This window comes from Branchiostoma lanceolatum, chromosome 8, assembly GCF_035083965.1.
Source record: "Branchiostoma lanceolatum isolate klBraLanc5 chromosome 8, klBraLanc5.hap2, whole genome shotgun sequence".
NCBI lineage: Eukaryota > Metazoa > Chordata > Leptocardii > Amphioxiformes > Branchiostomatidae > Branchiostoma > Branchiostoma lanceolatum.
In genome coordinates, this window is record NC_089729.1 from 19301416 (window position 1) to 19325647 (window position 24232).

A 24232-nucleotide genomic window follows, 5' to 3' on the forward strand; every position below is an offset into this window, starting at 1 on the left:
GCCTTTACCTTTTAGGCTTTTATCCCACGGGCTTCCATCGAATGTTATCCATATAATCAAATCGACATTGCCTTATAATAAAAGCTGAGGTATGCAAGAGAAATAGTTCCGAAAAACAAGTGAAAAAGCCAGCTGTGTATTCACCCTAAACGCTGTTACAAATGCACGTTAAATCTTGTACATCGTCGTTCTTAAAATAATTGATTATAGAAATCTGTTGATTATTGATCGATGGAGATGACTAAAAGGTGCATCTATTGACTTAAAGGCCAACAACTTGGTCTTGATTACGCTATTTATTATCAATATCACTAGAGGCAAATATACTGTTCTCGACACGACGAGTATATAGCGCTGTAATACAATTTAGCCATGATTACTCAGCAACTCGTGTTCTCAGAGCTGTTCTTGTTCTTCTTTGGGATGCCATAATTGCAAGAAAGAAGTAGAGCAAATTCTATACTTTTTCGCCAAAGCGTACAGAAATCTATATTCAGAAGTGGTGTATACCGTTTTCTACAACTTTATGAATCATTTTGAAGTCATCAATTTTGTATTCATCTTGACTTCTAATGATACGCTGATTGTAGTCTCTGATGCCAATACTTCCTGCTCTTTCCATAACGCCCACAAAATGGCCTGTCTACAGAGAAAGCCCCATTCCATCTGCTTTTCGGAACGACCATCTTTCCTGGTCTTTTCTTTTTCTTAGAGTTGCAATAGCGTCCGACGTGTTTGTTGACGCGCTTGAAATGCTTAACCTCTTTTCTAAACTTTGCGCCCCCTTCCTTGATCTGTCTTTGGAGCGATTCTTTGAAACGAGTGTACAACAAGACATCGGCGTAGTTGCGATTGTAAAACCTGTCTTTCATAGCACCGGTGATAGGCGGGTTTCGTTTGTAACGTTGCTTTCTCGAAGAACGTCCATACGTGTAGAGAATGTCGTGGAACGTCCAGCACATGCGTCGTTTGAGCAGAACTAAGGACTCCGACAGATATTCTAAAATCAGCACAGTTGTGAAGTCGTTTTCTATGCCTTGTACGAACTCTTGAACAGCAGTGTGGTTGTCATAATCCTTCTCTTTAAGCCCCAAGTCACGAGCCATACAGTTCCGAAAGCAATAGTGTTCTTTGTTACCAATGGGTTGACGGTATAGTGGATCCCAATACTGTGGTCTAGTAAGGTATGTTACAACGGGAGAGGTTCCATGACGGGTTTGTTCCTTAAGTCCTGGAAATCTCCTTTGAAGATGAAAGTATTTGAAAGCAGATTGGAGCCGTCGTAATGGTTCTCTGAGAATAGTGACATACCTAAAAATGAAAGTTTGGAAAATTATATTTTATCATGTACATCTTACATAATAGTGACATAACCATATTGTATAGAATGACAATGGAGAGTCATCTAAAGGAATTTATCTTGTCTTTGATGACTGGTCTTTCGAAGACTGACATTTTTTTCAAGACCATTTCTAATTCAATACTTAGGTCGCAGTCACATTCGTATGTTTTTAGATTTGAAATATTCAAGCAGAATGCAATAAAACAAACCACCAACAAGAATCTAAGAGAGTCCTTTCAGTAACAAGATTGGTCTGGGTTCTTAAAGACACATTATCGACTATTCCAACAATGCCCTCATTTCGTGTTTGTGCGACGATCGCACGGCGAATGGGATCAAGTCTCTGTTCAAAATGAATGATGTGTTGGAAAAGACTTCAGTCATACTGATGTGAAAATATATACCTTTGCCAAGAATATTGTGTTTTTGCAGTGTTTGTGGGTGTATTCATGGACAGCATAACTCGAGAAGCTGTGGATGGATATGTCATCTGCATATAGATGTCTGGAAGTTCGAGAATTCCCCCCCCCCGGGGCCTTGCTTGCATACTGCAGTCGAACTTCTAGTATTGATTTGTCGTGTTCTGTAAATGCTATGGTCGTGATTATTTAAAACATTTTGAATAGTGGATATAGCCCCTTGAATCGAAAAGAAGTTGAAAAGGTTTTGTCCCCTTAGTTACATGTACAATTGCAAATTTACAATGCAACTTTTAGATATACCCATCTAACATGGCAGACGTACCGTACAGCATAGACTAGTTACGGCCAACTTTGACGCCTTACCGTGTATCGGGAGCCATGAGCTGGTGGAAGCGGGTCCTGTTGTACATGGCGTGGTGAGCAAAGATGTTCCAGAGTTTTCCGCCAGGGGGATGCTTATAGTCACTGTCTCTAAGCGCAAAAACATATGTATACGTGCAAGATAAGATTAGCTAGAACAATATTTCCTACCTTACACGTAATATGTCAGTTACTGATGCAACTGGATAGATGTTGCAAAACATAACCTCAATGCCAGCTGATTTAGATATTATCTTATTGCGTTAAAATTAATTTGTGTCTCACATTTGACTGCATGAATGAATGAATGAATGAATGAAAACTTGATCACCGTGTCTTTGCGCCATTTGCTGTATTTACAGCATAGCATTACGCTGAGTCCTTGTTAGAACTATGATCCACGAAAACTTTAAAGATAAGATTGCGTTAAAGGCTAAGTATGATAGGTTTATTTTCTCATATCATATAGCTAATAAGATCAAGACTTGTTCAACCAGCAATGTGATTTTAACTTACTTAATCGTTCCTAAACTGCCTATGGTGGAGCGGTCCCTTGTCGGTGGCAGAGCAACTATCAATTTGTACTTGTAACCAAATCGATAGATGACGTTGGACAATGTAGTAGAGCCGCATTTGTGAACCTTCATGAAGGCAACGTTTAGATGTGGCTTACAGATGACGTTACTGTGTAACAGAAAGAAAAGATGAATCAGATGCAGATTGATCGCAATCATGGCTATGGTCAGTTAGTTTCACACACGCATACACACACACGCACTCGAATGCGCAAAGACACACACACACAAAAACACACATATATATTTATACATTCAAACACACATACCTATACGCACACAAACAGACATTTTCGCCCTAGGCCTCCCCCTTCATGCACACAAACATAAACGCATGCACACACAATTGGAAAGTAAATACCAGTATTTTTCTGTCTAATGATTTCATTATCCAATTGAAGGCTCATGATTTTTACTGATAAAAACTTTTCGTGACAGTTAAGTGAAAGCCATTAGGGCAATTAATACACGGTGACTGTAGTGGATTCAGTAGAGTGGAGACTCTCTATAATCTTACTATCTGTACCTTGGTAATTTGTTATTGCTGATAGATTTAGAGATGTTACTGCTGGACCCAAGATATACATGTCCATCGTCACTTTGCGAAGACCGCTTCCCGACTTCTGTTGAATTCGTCATATTCTGTATTTAAGGGTGAATCATACGGTTTATGTTTAATCGGGTAATTACCATCATAACAATACAAAACAGACACACAATGTCTACCTTTTGTCTGCATGGTAAGACATACGTACACATGATTATACAAGATAGGAAGACTTCCAGCAGAACTGAACATTAAGCTATCAAGATGTTTATTATGCTTCTATACATCAAGTCTAGTCTCGCAATGTCAATTGCTCAATGGGGCCCCTCCTAAACAGTCTGTGGCTGTTCGCCACTCACCCAGGAGACTGATTTGATAAATATGAACTGCCAACAGAGCTCATGATTCACCGAAGCCAGGAAACCAGTAATCTTTGTCTCTAACGTGGTTTTTAATCTGACGATAGTTGGTCTATATTCGGCATACATTTGCATAAAACAATAGTTTTAGGATGTCCCAAATTGTCCTGACAGCTATTAGACACTTAACCATTGGATCAACGGGTAGATGCGTGGTTTAGTGAGGCAAATAAAGTCAATTTTACAAATAAGATTAAGAGAACTAATCTTATCAACTGGTACAAATTAAAGTCACATTCGTTAAACATTTGAGCTACAAGAAGATAAAATCATAATACCTTTTCGTTACTTTTTGCTGTGATATTCTTTGTTGTCATCATGGTCGTGAGGGATACATTACGCTTGGGTGGTGGCCTTGAAACGACCCAATCATTGCGCTGGAACAATATAAGCAATGTCATGGTAGACTTGCTAGTGAAATAAGACCGAAGTGTGGAAAATACAATACCTTACAATATACAGCATTGAATGAACAAAGGTTTAAACATTTATAAGCGCAATGTTCCACCTTGTACCTTACCCCCATTCCCAAAGTAAACAACGCAAAAACGAGAACGAGACGTCTTACAAATATTTGAAATTTCCTTTAACTTGAAAATCATTCAAACAACCTATCCCGAACTTTTTTTCTCTTTTTGTATCTATCCCATGTTATTTACATAAGTATATTTCAATCATTCTAAATAATCTTCTACATTTCTTAATTATGTCACAATCTTTGATATGGTGAGCTATATTTTATCATGTTTTATAAGAGCAATTTATAATACGGACACCAACAACTTTCTGAACAAACCTGGAACTTTACATGTATATGTAATAATGCTGCCCCCAAAGCGAAGACGGGAATGAAGACTGCATTTCCTCTGCTGAGCTGCATCATGCAGAATTCCAACTAATGACACAACGGCAAGAAAAATTATATATATATATATATATATATAGAGAGAGAGAGAGAGAGAGAGAGAGAGAGAGAGAGAGAGAGAGAGAGAGAGAGAGAGAGAGAGATACATATATATATATATATATATATGTATTTGTAAAATATTTGATATTATTATAAAACTAGTGATATTATATTGAATACCTACTTTTGCGGACACCTCCTTGAGGGGGGCCCACTCCAAATTCTTAGTCCAAACACACACACTAATTCTTTCGTCCAAGCTGATGATATTTTGCATCTTTGAGATTACTTGAAAAGCATCCTTATTTAGTTCTTTGTATTAAACGCATGAGTGATAATGACAAAGTCTAGACAAACGTGAGGTCACACACTATGTCTTCTGTACGAAATGTAGTATAACCAGTTTGTTAACTTACGTCACGAGCCTATAATGATAGCACTATTGAACTACGAACTTTCACATTTGACATGTGAGGCCACATTTGAGCCCGATAAACACCACAGCTTGCTCATGAAGACTTTGATGATGGAGCTTTCTATTTTCGTGTATGTAGAAATTATAATGTGACGTTATAGACCTATGCTATCACATATACGTTGAAGTTATCCCAACTCCACTCCAGCGTATTCAAAGGAAGTACGGTCTCATTGCACAATTTCATGGCTCTAACAACGACAACACGGTAACGGGTAACCTCTTGTAAAAGGCTCTAATTTTGTGCCTCCGTGGCAACGTTCATCCAAATTTATATAAAAAATGCACTGACAGTGACTGTGATTGATAATCAGATCACGCCCATAACCTACCAAACTAATAGGTTGATGACCTCTGACATTGAAGTGGTAGATAAACAACAAGCTGTCGCAGTCATAACGTCGCACCTCTCCCAATAGAAAACCCCCATGATTGTTCACTATAGTGATTAACACACAGAACATTTTATTTCTTTTAAAGTTTAAATTAAAACCAGAAAGCAGTGCGTATACTGTCTATTGTATAATTCAGGTAGGGGGGGGGGGCGTTTGCTATATTATTGGATCTGAGTGGTCTCTGATTTTTTTCACTGAGGTTATAAGTAGAAGTTTTAACAACACAGCGAGTAATTCTAGGTCCTTGTGGCAGCTGTCATTACTGTTGAGATATTGTCTGAGTTTAGTACACGATGTACATTGCACGGTTTAGCACACAATATCCATTAGAAACTTCAGTACACACTATCCATTAGAAAGTTCCGTGCACACTACCCATGAGAAATTCAAAAAGAAGGCAAGGCTAAAACTGCTCTAGTTTTTGTGTGCTACAATGCCCCTTATTTCCTGCTAAGCATTATTGTTACAGCGTATATATATATATTAAACAACTGCAACAAGAGAGATATAGTAAGTCATAACATACCTTCTATGAAACCAAATCTGGAGTTGAGGCCAGTTTAAAAAATGATTCAAAACATATTCAAATACAAATGACACTAACCGTGTACGAAATGACAAGCGGGGAGGTTTACTCTATCGTTTATATCGTTCAAGTCGCTGTGAGCCAGTTTGCCCTTGTGTCCTTGGGTTTAATTACATAGACGTGACGTCAAACCTCTCTAATCGTCGTGACGTCAAAAGCCTTTAAAAATACAAGTAATGCCGTGACGTCAAACAACCAGCCAAAGTATCACATATGCTTCAATGCTTGGTCCAGTTTAAACATATTAACATGAAAAATCGACCTTGTTTATTGATAGAATACTAATGTAAGAGATATGCAGAAATTAAGGACGTTGATATGATTTTTTTGGCTGTGTGGTAGCGAGCTTTGTTATTGTTTGGTGTGCGAACTAAACTCCATTCTATTTCTAAGCCTGGCACTGAATAGTGAGAAGCGTATAATCCATGGACCCATTATGAAATGGCCTTGGTAGAACATAATTACAGAAAATGTGACCTTTGAAACTGCTGCTAACTAAAGCCACCCTCTGAATGGATCCGCGACGCGTTGGCGACCTAGCTGCGTCCTATGTTGAATTTGAGTTAGCCTAGTCTTTACAATGGGAATACCGTGCAAAACGTACACGTATGATTAAAAAGATAACAAACCACACAAAGCTTAAAAGATTCATGTTATATCGATGGAATGAGTTTAGCGCGGTGTCAAATCACTCAGTCGCAGCGAGGTCACCAACGTGTCGCGGGTCTAGTTTGAAGGGGGGGGTGGAGGGTGTGCTGAAGGTAACCACAATACAATTGCGCGGCAAGCGCGGACATAGAACTGTAAGGTTTCGGGAATGACCCCTGTATGCTATTTTTAATTAGTATGGTGGCAGGGGGTCTTAGATCTGCTTAAGGTGGTTGGCTTACACTGCACGAAATGGCCTCGTATCCCGCGTATACGTACAGGGATTCCTCCGGAAATATTCCATATCCCGGTGCGGATTTAGCGTATCCGTTAATTTTATCGGATACGCTAAATCCGCACCGGGATATGGAATATTTCCGGAGGAATCCCTGTACGTATACGCCGGGATACGAGGCCATTTCGTGCAGTGTTAAATACGGGACCTGTGTTAAACGTCTTTCCCCAAGGACATCCCCAGAGGAAGCTACGTGTAGCTGCTCACCTGAATGAGTTGAAGAAAGTATCTCCCGAGGGCACAACAAACCGACATGTCAATCATTTTACAAAGAGCCTAGTTGCGGTGATCATTACCAAGGCAGTTTCATTTGTTTGAAACTGTACTCATTTAATGGTTGAATAGTGCTTGGAAGAAAAATTACGAACATACCTGACATATGTTGATCTGAATTAGCTCCACCCGAAAAAAGTGACCTTTCATACAGCCACCCCCTCTGTTATTAAATATCTGAACATCAAAAAGTTCAAACCTGTTCGCCCACATTGTGACGTCATCAACCTGCCCCAGTTACACGTAGGAAACATGGCCGCCCGACCTTCTCCTCAAAGTGGTTGGGAGTGGCTAGGAAGCTAGGTCTGCTGTAGTTCGGCACGGTTGGCTGGTGTTCGGCTGCTCCAACTGTAAGCGGGATTTACACGTATAACCGAACAAGTCTCCCGACCAACGAACCAAGGTAGGCAGGAAGCAGTCTGATCAGTTTAAGATTAATCCTTGTCCTGCTGGCTGTTTTTTTACCATATATTCTCCATGTGCTTACCCTCTTGAAAGATAGATACTGTTTTTACTTTGCTCCGTTACAGTTAATTCTCTTCCAAGTAACCACTAATACTATACATCGATAGGAAGTTGAGAGTCTCTACTTTTACAAAATGTATTGCAATCTATACTTTGATTCATTAATGTTGATTTAAAAGGACTTGTGGAGACCTCCTTCTATCACATAATTTTTACAATACAAACATTTCTTCAATAATGCACTCTGTTTACACACTGCAGCAGACAGGTTTCCTTTCGTTTTAACCTAGACTATCATAGAGTGTAACTAGTTACTGTAGAGGCATCCTCACTTGATAGCTTTTAACAATGCCTACAGCAAAATATGTAGATGTGCAAAGGTTAGGTGTGACAGGTTGTTCAGTGTAATATAACCAGGTGATGCCGTGCTACTTGCTTGCAAAGTTGGTGTGTATACTGGCTATATACTAGTATACCGACACAGTCATACATTATTTTCATATCTAAACAAGTTAGTCTCATATCTAAAAGTCATAATTCAGATATTATCTACTCAACTGTTACTTATGAATGTACATTTGCTGATGTCTGTCCTACAGGCCGCACCAGACAGCTGAACAGAACCACTTGCTGCACCTGGTCATACAGGAGATGGAACACCCTTCAGGGGAGGGGATGTAGTATTTCAGATCACCTGCTTTTAAATCAGTTGGATATACAGATAGAACACCTGTCAGAGCATAATTACCTTAAAGTTGAAAGGCTTGGCGCTCTACCTCCCAAGTCAACGTACCTCGTTGTAATCATGTTATTGAATCACCGTTAACCTTGGTGAAGTTTCTAATCTAATGTACTAGAGAATTGATATAATCAGTTTTATGACCAAATGTCAAAACAGACTTTATGTTTAATTGACCTGAATTTGAGACCTTCTATGTTTATACAAGGCATAATAGAGGATTCAGAAGAGTAATTGACACAACGGAAACTTTGAAGATAAATATCCTTTACACTATTTACTTACAAAAAAATAAAATACTTGCCAACAAGCCTTTGATGGAGTTTCAATGAAACTAAATCTGGCATTTGACTAGAACGGACATGGGACGTTAGCAAAGGGTCATTTCCTCCTGGTCACATAGTTCAGCCTACAAATTATTTTAACACGAGGGCCAGAGGACTGATGGAAGGTTTGTTGATGAGAAGTTTAATTTGTGTACTGAAATACAGCATACCTCACTAATAGATGGAATATGAAAGTTACATGATGTCAATTACCGTGTCAGGTAAAATTTCTTTCAAATGTAAATTGTAATTAAGTTTAATATCATTCTACAGTAACAGCTTTTTTTCACGAACCGCAAAACTCTTGAATTCCCTCCCAGCCCACTGCTTTCCCCCCGAACAACCTACAAACCTTCAAAACAAACATACACCGCTCTCTCTCACCTATGCCACATTAGTTCAATTAGTTCAATGCCGAAAAGTGGCCTCTCACGGCCTTGCATTGAGCGAGATCGTTAAAAAAATATCAGTTTTCTTATCTTAAATAGAGCAGCCCACTTAGTGTCTGGGCATTGTCTATATTTTGATATCACTTGAGAGGTTACACTTAACTGTACCCATGTACCATCAAGCCCTGTCTTCCGATTCTATTTGCAGAAGGAAGGGGTTCTCCTAACGCAAATAAATGAAAAATCTTCAATAAGACTAGACGGATAGGGTTATGGATACTTTTAGAAAATCATAAGATTAATACTTTATAAGTAAATATCTAATTATCTAACTTATTAATATTCAAATTATTCGGTACCGAAAACACACAAAAAATTTAGTATTACTTCTTTTTTACAACAGCAAGCGGCGGCTAAAGTTAAGTTTGTCCGTGTTACATGTGACTAAGAGAAGACATCACACACCACAGATGACACTTACATTGATGCTCAAAAGCATTAACAAACATACATTTCTTTCCACTACTGTAACCGCATAACAAAGTGGATGATGATAATAAAGATAATAGTCGTAATGAATCATTTTCTGGTTACACATTCAATCACCATTTTTGATTCAGCTCTATGCCAATGGCATGTTGAATAATTTTTTGTAATGAAATTGATAAAAGTCAGTCTTCCAGTGAACATATCAGGGCTATTCAAATGGAGTATACATTGCATAAGTCTAAATCAGCTTATAATTACATGTAAGCAATGACAATAAATGCAGGAATGCAAAGAAAAATCAAAAGAGAGGACAAAGCTGAGATGCAAAAGACTTCCACGGAACGGGCGTGGTGGTGTGTCACATTAAATGCGGTCGCGGATAGCCTCACATCTGGCTAAAGTCAGATGGCACTTTGTCTGAAACATCCATCAATGACGTAAGCCTTAGAATCTACTGGTGACATGATGAATTCGTTGCAAGCAGAACTACAGCAAGCGTCTTAAGAGTTTCTCATATAATGTTTATTAACATATCAATGTTAACTTTATACACAGCCATAACCTTACCGATCATTCAATATTATGATTTTATGTGGCTTGCTTACGTGTGATCTTGCAATATGAAGTGAAAGCATAATCTATTAGATACGATTCATAAGTCATCTCGGAAAACATATTGATATATATAGAGAGAGATTTTTATAGATTTTCAAAACGAATCCATGGTAAAACTACTTATAAAATATGGGGAAACTGATCATTTTTTGTTGAGATAACCCTCTAAACGAAACCGTCACGTTTCCCCGAAACAATGCAGTGCTATTTGAGTCAGTGAAAGCTGGCTGTATATAGGGGGTTATCAAAATTACCGAAATTTTTTTTTTTAAATCAGCATTTGAATGAGAAAACCAGAACATCATATTTTCAGTATCACTCTTATGTACATTTGAGGACGAATAAAAAAGGGTAATATGCATGCTATCGTCAGGCAGGTGCTAGTGATTCTGTACTCAAATAAGTGAAAAAAAGAACACACACGGACAAAAATTCGGTCGCTTGAACCAAAAATTACGATTTTTGATAGAACCTACCTATACCGGTTCTTTTTTTTCGGGACTCGAATCGGATACATAATGGACCATAGGCCTAACGACGCTGCACATATGTTTTAATAAGGGGTTTATATGTTTAGAAACTATTACGTTCTCAGGAAGATTCTGCAATGTTGTTAAACAAACAGGAATGCATTAAAATTACACCTTCTGAAATTCCTTGTAAAAGGATAAATACTTTGATGTATGTACGTCTAACTTAGATTGAAGTCCTATCCCCGAAAATGAGTCTATACTTTGCAGAAAAACAAAATGTCATTCAACAAACATTATACGCAAGGTAGTTCTTTCATATAAGGGCATAAAAGTCCCTACCGCTTGAGTCTTACTCTATTGTTTAATTTGATTGTTATATTCATGCGTTTACATAGATTGTTTTTCTGGTGTCTGCACAATACAGTAAAATGAGGAAGCAAGCAGTGCCCGCCCGAAACCCTCTCTCTGGACCGGGCAGCGGCCAGCCATCCAAATCTCCCCCTGTTGTCCATCAGCGCAACGGCGGTCCTGATAATCTACAGGAAAGGCAGGGGACTTCTTTAGACACGTACGAAGAGGCCGAGAGAGTGTATTATACGATAAAGGATCAGGATATCCCGCCGTCGTTACATCGGGCGGCGCGGCAGCAGGAGTCACCGCCTGCGGGGGTGAACACCAGCGGGCAGCCGTCTAAATCTGCCCGTGTTGTCCATCAGCGCAACGGCGCTCCTGATAATGTACAGGAAAGGCAGGGAACTTCTTCAGACACGTACGAACAAGCCAATAGAGTGTATTATACTATAAAGGATCAGAATATCCCGCCATCGTTACATCGGGCGGCGTGGCAACAGGAGTCACCGCCTGCGGGGGTAGACACCAGCGGGCAGCCGTCCCAACCCCCTCCTGTCCGCCGTGTTCGCAATGGAAATGAGGTATCTGGTCATTTCCAAGAAACGTCTTCAGACACGTGCGAAGAAACCCAGGCGAAGAAACGTTACGCAGCGTACACATATGCAGGTATCCCCGATAATTTGTTTACTTATTTATTAGTTCAGCATGTACATGCCAGGGTTGCTCAACTAGCTAAAGATTAGCTGGCGAACCCATGTGCGGCCATAGGTCTGTAGGTTTTGAACCACTCGCACCGGGAAGAATCCCTAATCTTTTCAGGTACGGTGGGTTCTTCACGTGCTCGAGGTGTGGCTCTCCTCAAACACGGGGCCTCCAAACTTGACTTATAATATTTTCTGTCAGATTTCAAGTTAAGAATTATGTATGAACATTTTACATCATTTCACAAACTTAAAAAAAAACAAAAACACACTTGATCTTGTTAAAGGACACCCAAGCGATATTAGGGGCCGAAAATCAGGTTTTGAAAGTCAATATATTTAGTCATTTCTATACATGATCAGTTCAAACAACAATATCACAATGTATAGCGACGTCTCTCACGCAAAAATACGACGTCGTCGTGATGTGAGAACTGAATGAAAATCGTGACCAGGGTTTTCGTATGCTCGCGAAACTACGGGAATTATCGCACAACACCTTTTTGCGCGGTAATAAAATTATCAAAGTATGGAGGTATTACGCAAATGTGCTGAATAATCTTAGTACCATACATATTGACATCATTTCTATAAAAAATTCAGCATTTTTACTTCCGCATTTTGGGCCCTAACATTAGTTTGGTTGTCTTTAAAGATAACCCTGACCATGTTGATAACCCTGTGAATTGCTGGAAAGATTTTAATTCCTGAATGTGTGTTGAATCTACGTTATGAAATCGAACAATCGACCTTCTACTTGCTAGAGGACCACCCTACCAACTTAGCCATGATACCAATAATTCCATGAAACGTTCACCAATATCGTATCAAGAGGACTTAACATTGCAATATTAGTTATTGGCACCACGGCACCTTACTTTATTTCAACAGATCGCACCTATCCGGGTAAAGCAACCGGCCGCCGTGGCCTTTGTAACTTCATCCGTTCCCACCGCTGCTGCATGGCCGCTGGCATTGCCGTGTTGCTGAGCATGGTGTCTGTGGGAATCGCGCCGCTGACGTTCATTTATAAAGACGTGAGTACACTGTGTCGCAAACATTTTCAAGATTTTTTTATTTATTTCAATCTTAGTATCATGTTGTTGTCTTTATGGATTTTAGAGATTCCTATGATACTTCCTTTCTCAATTTTTCTTCGACATTTTCCATTTTGTCATCTTTAGGAAATGAATCAGCTGTCTACCACTGTAGACGCCTTGAAACACGACCAAGACGACTTGCGTCAACTGCCCACTGCTGTTGACGCCTTGAAACGAGACCTAGAAAGCGAGCGGAAGCGAGTTAATACTTTGGAGCAGCTTATCTATGACATGAGAAAGACCCAAGGTAAGTATGTTGATCTTAAACATTATTTCATTTCAATAGAAAATGTTCTTACTTTGCCTTTGCAATAATCATTGTTAATCACAGCTACTGGTTACTGGGCAATGATCTGTTGGCCAGCACCTCACGTTTTTATACAAAAAAACGACTGATTCGTGGGCAGGACTTCAATCAGAAATTCAATCAATGCAGCATAATTTGCATTCGAGTAAAGAGATTGTGTTTCAAAGAAGAAAAATATTGAATGAGAAAATGCTCGACTAATCAAATCAACATCTCAAACATTTGATCTTTGTTGAAGTCGGCATAACCATGGGAAAATCAGAGCATGTACACATGTCAAAGATTAGGAATAGATAACACTCCATGCACCGGTTTGCCAGGTCTCCAATAACTGAAAGAAGTTCAATCTGACTAGTTATTATTATGCAATACGCACTTATAGATTATTCCTTAAAGCCCCACTATGTAAGATCTTGGTGCAAAAAATGAAAATATTCTTGTAAACAGATGTTAATGTGAATGGCAGGTACTGACATGTACAACCTGTTTCCAGCATATTTTCTTAATTTTTTCGTCTATTTTTGGTGTCTGTGAATTGTGCAAAAACAAAACAAAAATCCCGGACACCACCTTAGCAATACAAAACAACAACATCCCAGTGCACTAGAGGACCCCTATGGTGGTCTTATCACTGAGGCGCACTTTACTCTTTACTCTGCCATACTCATACTCAGTCATGAAGCTCTTCTTCTTTGGAAACACTCATATATTTTCCAAGAGGGTAGAATACAACTATTGATTTATTCTAGAGAGTCTACTATAAAGGGTATCAATAAAGTGTGGAGAAACTTGGGGGGAGGGGTGCTTAAAGCGCCAGCGCCAAATTTTACGTCATATAACTGCCGAACGTTGTGTGCTAGGGATACTAAACTTGAATATACATAGAATTGTGTCTAAACCTCATTGTTTTAGCCGAAAATTAGTGAACTTTGTAAAATATGCCGGTCAGAAACCCGTTGCCATGGCACAAAAAATAATTAATCTATACTTTTATTATGAAATTATTGCCAGCAAAATTTTAGAAAAAGGCACCAAGTTTGGTAGTCCTAGCACATGAGGCTCAGTAGTTTTACGCTGGCAAAGTTGGCGCGGGCACTTTTGCCACCCCCTTTCTACATAAAAGGTTAAATGATATAAGATAAACAGCAATCACAAAAATAACCAACAGAGAAATATTTTTGGGATGAAAATTGACGAGGGCTGGGGTATTTGCGCATCAAGGTGGCAGACTATGACATGTGATAATATGCTAGCAAGAAATTCCAAATTTTCCACAAATATTCTAAGATTCCTGATTCAATGACATGCTGTCAGTATGATTTGGAATCGATATAATATAAAATCTAAAAAAATGTCACTCTGATTCCCATTTTCCCAACTGTTTTATATAAACTTTGACTTTCCATTTCAATGCAATGATTGGTTAACTACTGTTGTTATGACTATTGATGATTTTTTTTCTAAATCTGTGCCTGTTATTTTTCAACGATTTGATTCGTTTTGACAAGGAGGTTTATATTAAACCTCTTTGGCTGTTCTTGTGTGGCTGTAAGATAACCACGCCCTTAGGTGAATCAAATAACGAACCCTCCCTATACCCTTGGCATTAGCTGGCACATGTAAAGCGACCCATGTTTCATGTTGGCAGACCTGAGCAGTGGTGCGAAAAAAGTGTTGTACTATGAAAAATGAGTTGCACTGTTTATGCAAATGACTTCATAGTACCACACTTTTGTCACAGTACCACACTCTTCTGCACTACCGATATAAAGTCACAGTACTCTAGGGGCTCTCATGTGCTGAGGGGTAGTTGCCATGTTCTAAGTCGTGGGGAGGGTGAAGCGGTCACGAGTATGAAAGCATGACGCTTGTTAGCTCTTAGTGCAATGTGGCTTCGCTACGGCTCGCGTATTTTTGACCAATCACACCAAGTAACTGCTACTCTTCGCGATAAGTGTGTTCGGTACTTAACGTGCAGAGGTTTAACACCCTAAATTATAAAGCACCCGGGCCTTATACACGGTGCCTCCGGCATTACGTCCTACTCCGATAGGACGGTGCGAGTCTTTTCTAGTCGTGTTATGGCCAGGGCGCGACAGGGGAAGGGATGTGGCGTTGGTAGATACTGTGTCGGCCGTGGCATTGGGTAGTTGGACCAGTCATACCCTTGTTTGTATAATGACTGCCGTTCGGAAGTATATTAGGAGGGGCACGTGACATATGGTGATACATATATTTGTTGTAGAGGACACGACGTTGTTTCTCCGCTCTTCTGTGTTGACCTTGAGAGAGGTCTGTTGGCCTGCTTCTTCAGATTGCAGGCCTGACACCATCACTAACAAAATATAGCAACAGCTTTGTAATGAAAGAACTAGCATATCTTCAATGTTTGGGGCTTGCGGAAAATGCTGGCCCTGTCTACCTGGCCTGTCGACCCTGGCTGTCTACCTTTTTGGGGCCCGAAGGGCATGCACAGGACTTTTGCATCTTGTTAAATTTTCTTGAGGAAAAACGGGATCAGTGGCAAGCCCAGCTGTGGAGGAAATGGATGGAAAACAAAAAGCTAATTGTAATGTTGGGGGAAACGGGCAGCTATGAGCAACTCTACCAACACTGCCCAAAAAAAAACTATTACTTATAAACAAACATCTAAAGTATACAATAAGATGTACCAGGCTTGTTAAACTAGATAGAAGGGGTGTGTTATGGTACAGGATAAACACGAAAACTGGCAATGATAGGGCCTTTGTTTGCCATAACAGCAGCTGCTAAAGATTGAAAAAAAACACCTCATAAAACAAAGCGTTTAAAGGTAAACAAGCTAGCACCATACATCTGCTTGGATATATGGAAACTTCATTTATCAGCCTTTGCTATTTGGTCAGTATCAACGTAACAGGAGTGTCAGACATATGTTGTGAATTTAGTTGTTGTGACCAAGAAGGATATATCTATAACATCCTTGTTGTGACAAACAAACAGCTCTAAACAGAGGTCCTATTGTTGTCTGGCTCATTCTACCAGTTTTTTTGTTTCCTTGTATTACCTTCCACTTAAATTTCGTTCAACATTTCAGGTACATTTTATTGTATATATGTACTTTTTTTGCATTGACCAAGGCCAAACCCCCATGCATACCCTTAGGGCCCAAAAAGGGAGATAGCCAGGGTAGACAGGCCAGGTAGACAAGGCCAGCTTTTTCCGCGAACCGCCAATGTTCGTACTTGGAAACTGTTAATTCAATAATGATATGCTATACTTCAATATTTGATATGTTTAATAGTTGTTGCCATAGACTATAGTGCAATAAAGTACCTCTTCTTTTTTTATTTGACGAAGTATGCTTTTTAAAAAATCTTTCAGGGAACCAGACAGAGGTTGTGTATTTCGGGCCCTCTGGTCCGCCCGGACATGAGGGAGCCATCGGTTGCCGTGGGTCTGTTGGGCCTCCTGGACCTCAGGGACAGAAGGGAGCCATGGGGCCAGCTGGACCTGTGTCTGTGGGTCCTCCCGGACAAAAGGGAGACAAGGGGCCAGCTGGACCTGTGTCTTTGGGTCCTCCCGGACAAAAGGGAGACATGGGGCCAGCTGGACCTGTGTCTGTCGGTCCTCCTGGACCACCGGGACAAAAGGGAGCAATTGGCCTAGCTAGCCCTGTGTCTGTTGGTCCTCGTGGACCTCCCGGACAGAAGGGAGCGACGGGGCCAACTGGACCTGTGTCTGTTAGTCCTCGTGGACCTCCTGGAGAAAAGGGAGACGTGGGGCCAGCTGGACCTGTGTCTGCTGGTCCTCGTGGACCTCCTGGAGAAAAGGGAGACGTGGGGCCAGCTGGACCTGTGTCTGTCGGTCCTCGTGGACCTCCCGGACAAAAGGGAGACATGGGGCCAGCTGGAATCGTGTCTGATGGTCCTCGTGGTACGCCTGGACAAAAGGGAGACAAGGGGCCAGCTGGACCTGTTGGTCCTCGCGGACCTCCCGGACAAGAGGGAGCCATGGGGCCAGCTAGACCTGTGTCTGCCGGGCCTCGTGGATCTCCCGGCCAAAAGGGAGCCACGGGGTCAGCTGCCCGTGGGTCTGTCGGGCCTCGTGGACCTCCCGGCCAAAAGGGAGCCACGGGGTCAGCTGCCCGTGGGTCTGTCGGGCCTCGTGGACCTCCCGGCCAAAAGGGGGCCACGGGGTCAGCTGTCCGTGGGTCTGTCGGGCCTCGTGGACCTCCCGGCCAAAAGGGGGCCACGGGGTCAGCTGCCCGTGGGTCTGTCGGACCTCGTGGACATCCAGGCCAAAAGGGGGCGATAGGGCCGGCTGGCCCTGTTGGTCCACCCGGGAAGCAAGGAATCTCTGCGTGCCCCAATCCACGACTAAGACGACCTAAAACATCGACACATGCAGGTGAGGCATCCATCATACATAGAAAAATATAATCTTTGAAAAAACTACATGGTTAGTAATGATTTTTGTATTCTTTTGCTTTCCATAAATTGCTAGAAATTCAAACTTAGCTAACCATATCCTCTAACAAACAAGGTGACAGGCAAGAAGAATACTGTATCTTAAGTATTTAATGAGATAGCAAGAAGACACCAAACAGAGATCTGAAGAAAAAAAAAAATAGGACATGCGCTGACTTTGTTCCACGATCTTAAAGACTGTACTATAGTAGTGACTGTTATCAAAATTCCAACGACACATTTAGTGGTAATTGTACAGCAGTTGACGAATCTTCGATCATGCAACGGTACTGGAAATTCCTAGTAATATTTTACATCTATTTACTCTAAAGCCTAACAGTGAACCTTTTTTTTTATGCACTAACGCTGAGTCTTAAATGCTGACTCCTATCAGTTCTAAGATTCCAGCGTTCAGTTATGCTTACATCTAATACTTGTACTGTATAGTCTTGTTACAATCTTGGGTGCTCTGGAATCTAATCTCAGAAGCCTTGGAGATAAAGATGTTCTTCCATCTGATGTTCTGATCTTTAAACATTAACCCTATCTAGACGGGGGGGGACTAAAAGTGCCCGCGCCAACTTCGATATCGTATAACAGCCAAACGACGTTCCCTAGGACTACCAAACTTGGTGACTTTTGTAACGGCTTCTGACAGACATTTTATGCAAAAATCACTAATTTTATTAAAACAATGATATTTCTTAGGTTTTCTTGCGCAACCACACTAGTTTTCCTACATGTACATGTATAACATCAGATGTAATTAGATGTAGCTTTCATGATCTAATATTCATAATTTATGCTAATTTGATGACGTAATCGGTAAATTCCAAGATGGTGGACTATATCACTATCTAGAGTAGAGTAGAGTGGAGTAGATCCTTTCGGCCAGGTAGGAAGGTCATATTTCAATTTAGGCCGCTCAACCCTTTACTTGATCGTGATTCCAGGCTTGTGAGGGCAGTCTAGTGCTTTGTACTTGTAGACTACTGGGTGGTGTTCCATGTGTTTATCAAGTCTTTTTTAAAAGTGTTCACTGTTGGTGCCTGTACGACTTCTCTTGGCAACCCGTTCCACCAAGTTGTTATTCTGTTCGTGAAAAAGAAGGCTCTTTTGTTCCCTTCGGAGGACATAACTGTTAACTTAAAGTTGTGGCCTCTCGTTTTCTGTCCAATGTTGTATAGGTATATTTCCTATTTTGTCAGTTATTGTATATGTATGATATCTAAGGTATCATAAGGCTTTTTGGCCTTCGAAATCGTCAATATTTGAGATTTGTTTTACCAGAAACATTCAGATTAACGTTTCTAGTCTTTTTTCAGTGTTCTTTGGGGTCATAAGTGGTAAAAATGGATTTTTGAAAATTTCAAAATGGCCGATCCAAGATGGCGGATGCCAAGGGATTTCAAACAACACGTCACATCATTCTAGGTCATTTTGACGGCAACGTAGTTAGCATTGACGTCGTAAGCCTTGGCATACCTTAACATCAATATTTCGCACTATTTTGTTTATTACGTTTAGATATTACGGGGTTTCCTTATTTAGCCAAAAATCACATCGATGACGCCATTATTACGTCATATTACGTCATAACGTCTCCAAAACTAGAGAAATTACAAAACTTGACGTGAACATCACTCCCTGTAAATTTGGTGATGATACATTATACCGTTCGGAATTTATGGGGGGAGGGGCGAATGAGCCCCCAGTCCCATATATCCCAAAAAAGCCCAGTCGAGATAGTGTTAAGTAATAGTTAAAGCCACATACAGTAGATTACATGCAGTCTGGATCGTTCATATACCTGGACCACTTCTTTTGGGTATAGCAGTTGTGTTCCCTTAAGAGCCGTTGCGATCTAGCGTCATTTTGCTTCACTGGGATATGTTTCGGATTATTTGTATATTTGAATATTTAGTTGATTTCTTTGGTATTATTTGTTGACTTTGATATCTTATTGTGTGAAAGTTTTTTTTGTCTTCCCTTTCACATTGTGATGAATGAAAAAACCAAACTAAAAGATTAATACACATTATAACACTTTTAGAAACGTGACTTTTGGCATCAATAGATTTGATCAATAATTCATTTCGATTCATTTTCAGTTTTTATCTTTGAAGTAATTTCTTTTTTTAAAATTGAAATAGACATCTTATTATATTATACATTTTACTATGTACATGTTTGAATTCGGGTGCAGACGCCAACAATGCTTCATAATGATAGACAGGGAAATATGAATTGATTTCAGTCATGAATTTCGAAAATAACATCTAAAATCTGAAAACATGTAAACCTTCTGTCCATGTAATTGTTTTTTTTTCTAGTTACCTGTCCCAAAGGGTTCAGCGAGTTGCGTGGAACCTGCTACAAGGTCTTCAAAATATTGAAGACCTTCAGAAAAGCGATCGAGATGTGTCAGAACTATGGCGGCACCCTCGCGATGCCCCAAGACGCCGAGACAAACGCCTTTTTGGTCTCCATTTTTAAGCAGCAGAGCTCGCACGATTTATTCTTATCGAATTACTGGATCGGCCTGAACAATCGGCGCAAAGGAAGAGAGTTCGGGTGGATCAATGGGTCTCCACTTGGGGAGTACAACTCGTGGGCGCTTGGACAACCAGGGGTTCATGGAAATGGTGGCAATAACTGCATTGCTTTCGACACCAGTCGGTTAGGACAGTGGTGGAGCATTCCATGCCATTACCCAGCAGGCTTCTTCTGCCAGGTCACTCCAGGTACTGCACACAAAATGCACCATGTGTTTACATTATTCAGAATAGCAACATTGATGAAAATCCACATCAAATTCTCATTGTCGTTACCATAACACTTGTCTAAGACATTTCTATTTCTGATAACGTTGTTCATTTTTTACAGGACGTTCCTAGGCAAGAGGCCGAGCTCTTACTGTGAGGAAGACCAGAAAATAGACTTTTTAACAGACACCTAACTTAAGCAATGAAAATGATCAAACAAGGTACCAAACATGCCTTAGCGTTTGTATTAGATGATGTAAATAAGAAAGCGTTCATTATTGAACATTCAAGATTGTTGTTGCGTCAATGGAAAGCAGAAACTAAGCTACTAAGATGTGCATCTAAAGTGTCACAAACTCACTTCTATCAAATAGCTTGTATACATGGATAAAAAATCGACTGTCATTCAGAGCTTTAATTTCATGATGAATGATTGGTTTATTGAGTACTCACACAAACTTACAGTCACAGTCAATTGACTGAAAAGGTGTCAGACTTAACAAAAAATATCAAAATTAAGTTTCACATGTGTGTAGAGGAGGAAAAAGAAGTTTGGGTCCTTTGATTACAGGTACGATTCAATAATTTAATTATATTATATGCTTTCAATTTGCATGAAAGATTCAGGATTCTTGCAATAGCCAGAAGACTTTTGACAAAAAAAAACTGCTAGGAAACTCGAAATATCCCTAAGAAAACAGCAACCATGCTAATCAACCTTTACTATTCATGTAGAACTTAATGCCTTTTATCTTATTTGCTTACAGAGTTTATTTTTTCTTTCATATTGTAAAATGACGTTCTGATATCCACGTTACAAGAAAAACATAATTGTATACAACATACTTAGAGCTAACTGTTTACAATTTAAACAATTTTAGAGCACTGTATTCGAGAAATTGATTAATTCTATCTGTGATAAGACATTTTAAGTGAAGTGCTGTTTTTTTATATTTTAGCTGGCTTACCTTAATGTCCTAATGTGCATTTTGGATTATCTTACTTTTAATTAGTGGATGGCATTCAGATGTGTAGCATGCCGACAGAATACTGTGATAGCCCCATCGAAATACAGATGTACTTGTATAATGTTGCCAAAAAACACGTCTAAAAGAACTTGTATAGAAGAGCTTGACTGAAATCTGTATGTTCCCTTTTTTCAAGGACTTGGAAAGTTGTGATGTTTTGTTATGTGATGTAGAAATAACCAACTGATTACATTCAGAGAATGAATTTCATGAAGTATGTGTATTAGATGAAAAAGAAAAGTCTGTACGCTGATCACAGTTACTTGTTATCAACTATTTTTTCCTACATACTTTAAAGGCAGGCTAAACTTAATTTCATAAAGCATACTGCAGTATGTTAAATATACCACTACGACCAGTTCTGTCTTGTTTTACACTAGTCCATCATAGATTAGCTTTTATACAGCATTTGAAATTCGCGGTGTGGTGATGTAATACTGGCGATGTCCAAAGCCCTTTGACCTTTGTGACGTCAGATTCCGAGTCGGAGGAATGGCGTCTGGAGTAATTCCTGTGGTGCAGGTGTGGCCGACTCGGAATCTGACGTCACAAAGGTCAAAGGTCTTTGGGCATCGCCAGTATAACATCACCACACCGCGAATTTCAAATATTGTAAAACGCTGATCTATGATGGACTCATGTAAAAGTAGTCAGAACTGGTCTTAGTGGTATATTTAACAAACTGCAGTTTGCTTTACGAAATTAAGTTTAGCCTGCCTTTAAAGATTGCTTCGCTTTTTAGGTCAAATTGATGAATTGAAGATTTCCCTCTGCAAAAGAGAGAATAAGCAAAACTACAAAACAGAACTAAAATCGACCGTTATTTTTCAACCATTGATAGTTTCATCAGTTTGGTAAGTCACTTATTGAAAGATGTGATTTATTTAATCGACATTTTGGTGCCCCCTGTCACCTTCCTCAGAGCAATTGGCTCATAGTTGTCGCTTTTTTTAACATGCAAACCTTAACACACGTTATTTTATTTACTGTGAATTTTCATCCTTTAATTTTGTGAAAAAACTTTCTGATACTGTATATAAAAAAGAATAACTTTGTTCAATTTAATTACAGCGATCAGTTATAGAATCAAAATAGTTGTTTGCATCTTATAACAGAGAAGATCAAGATTTCTGTCTGTCATATGTTATTTGGGGTGATGATCTTTTTTCTTCACAGATTATAAAGCAATTTTAAACTGAGAAGCTTGATTTAGTGAGTGGCAGTCAGATTTATAGCAGACAAACCTAGTGTGGTCGTCGTACCGGAAAAAGCTAAAAAAAGATAAACTTGTACAATGCAAATTATTTTACACTAGAGAAGCGTGGATAGAATGGTTTGCTCGAGCTCATTAAGGCCATATGCTCTTTTTGTGTTGCTGCAAAAAAAATAAGTAATTACGTATACATTCATAAGTCGAATAGATTGCGCGTAATGTGTTAAAGAAATAAATGATATGTGAGATATAATTCAAGTTAAGCCTATTTAAAATTCAACAGTTTTTTTTATTCATATAAAATATTTAATAGCTTTGCAGTTGTCAAAACACATTGGTTCGTGTGTGAAACTTTCTATTAGCTGATTCATGAAATACATCCCTTTGGAAAAGAGAGAATAAGCAAAACTGGTATAAGTGTGAACCAACCTCTAATTTTCGTGTAGCGCTTACCGCATCTCAATTACTTGCCAATGGGGTTTACCTCCTTCAATTTAGTGAAATAACGTCCTCATATGTCAAGTGACGAAAACAATTGTGGACAACGATATTTTAGGTATCTTTTATTCATCAAAATAGCTCATATAATCAAGAAGTTTAGATCTTCTGTCCGTATTTGGTGTGATTTTCTGGGAGGTGCTGTATCCAGTGTATCCATTTTTCAGAAACTAATTTGACTGGGCTGTAGCAAGGGTGCCATCCGATTTGCTACCGAAGCTCCTACAGGCGCTTCCGTAAAAAAATCAGGGGAGTATAGGAGCCCAGGTGGTAAATCGGATGGCATCCATTTAAACTTTCCTTGATGTTCTTATCTGCACTTGGTGAGAGACGTTCAAATGTGCAGCATTTAAAAATTGCGATAACCAAAAGTTGACTTACCTGATTGCTAAAGAGATCCACAACTAAAATATCAACAATTACTGGCAAGAATGTGCATAAGCTTGTTAAAAGGAATAAACAACGTAATTGGATGTACATTATGAGTCTTTGTTATTGTTTCCATCAATCTTTTCCTTGCTTGGTGCATCTTGTGCCGACCTTAGCTTAGAGACGCTAGGTAAAATCTTACAATAGCAGAAGAAACGAAAGTGGATTTGTGCATATCGTCTATCCCTTTTGATTAATCATCGGTTTCGTACTCTACGTCTTCTAAAGTTGTAAAACAAGTAGCAGATGTCTTGTGGTTTAAAGTAAAATAGCAGTATGCGACATTTTGAGAAAGGCAAATACACACACATACAGACACGGACAAGTACGTAAGCACTTACAATCACATACTGCCATAGTACTGTCCAAGTAAAATGCTTCATATTCAGTGAGGCCAGCAGCAGTCCAAATATTCGCAACCAATAAAGTTTTCTAATACAATTTACTTCGCCCTCTATCATTTTGCTACTGTTGATTAAACATCGGGGGTATACATACGTGGAAAAACTTCTACTGAGAGACCGGTCAACAAACCTCTTTTGAAAGATAAAAAACAACAGAAATAAAGCATAAGATGGGCGTGTTTGCAACATGTTGGAGCTATCCATTATTGATTTCATCAAACTAGGAAATATCAAACGGTTTTAATTCT

The 24232-nt window shown here is 39.5% G+C and overlaps 2 protein-coding genes and 1 long non-coding RNA gene across 6 annotated transcripts; 2 read left to right on the forward strand and 1 right to left on the reverse strand.

The window, feature by feature from the left end:
* Positions 1 to 120: 120 nt before the first annotated feature.
* Positions 121 to 7472, reverse strand: LOC136440248 (galactosylceramide sulfotransferase-like). Of its 4 annotated transcripts, none has more exons than XM_066436160.1 (7): positions 7344 to 7472; positions 4474 to 4560; positions 3944 to 4042; positions 3226 to 3341; positions 2641 to 2808; positions 2128 to 2235; positions 121 to 1311 (listed from the first exon to the last, which is right to left on the reverse strand). In XM_066436160.1, exons 1-7 carry the CDS (start codon positions 7455 to 7457, stop codon positions 570 to 572), a joined length of 1434 nt encoding a protein of 477 aa, XP_066292257.1. In that variant the 5' UTR covers positions 7458 to 7472; the 3' UTR covers positions 121 to 569. The 4 variants fall into 4 exon arrangements, with proteins under 4 accessions (XP_066292257.1, XP_066292256.1, XP_066292258.1 ...); XM_066436159.1 differs by having other exon boundaries at positions 4462 to 4560; XM_066436161.1 differs by lacking the exon at positions 7344 to 7472 and adding an exon at positions 5969 to 6659 and having other exon boundaries at positions 4462 to 4560.
* A 5507-nt stretch (positions 7473 to 12979) lies between these two features.
* On the forward strand, positions 12980 to 18608 carry LOC136439559 (collagen alpha-1(I) chain-like). The gene is made up of 3 exons (XM_066434979.1): positions 12980 to 13139; positions 16563 to 17588; positions 18601 to 18608. The coding sequence occupies exons 1-3, from the start codon at positions 12980 to 12982 to the stop codon at positions 18606 to 18608; spliced, it is 1194 nt and encodes a 397-aa protein (XP_066291076.1).
* A 1347-nt stretch (positions 18609 to 19955) lies between these two features.
* LOC136440825 (uncharacterized) lies at positions 19956 to 21786 on the forward strand. Its single transcript, XR_010756720.1, has 2 exons — positions 19956 to 20391; positions 20534 to 21786. It is a non-coding gene; the product is annotated as an uncharacterized lncRNA (long non-coding RNA).
* Positions 21787 to 24232: the final 2446 nt, after the last annotated feature.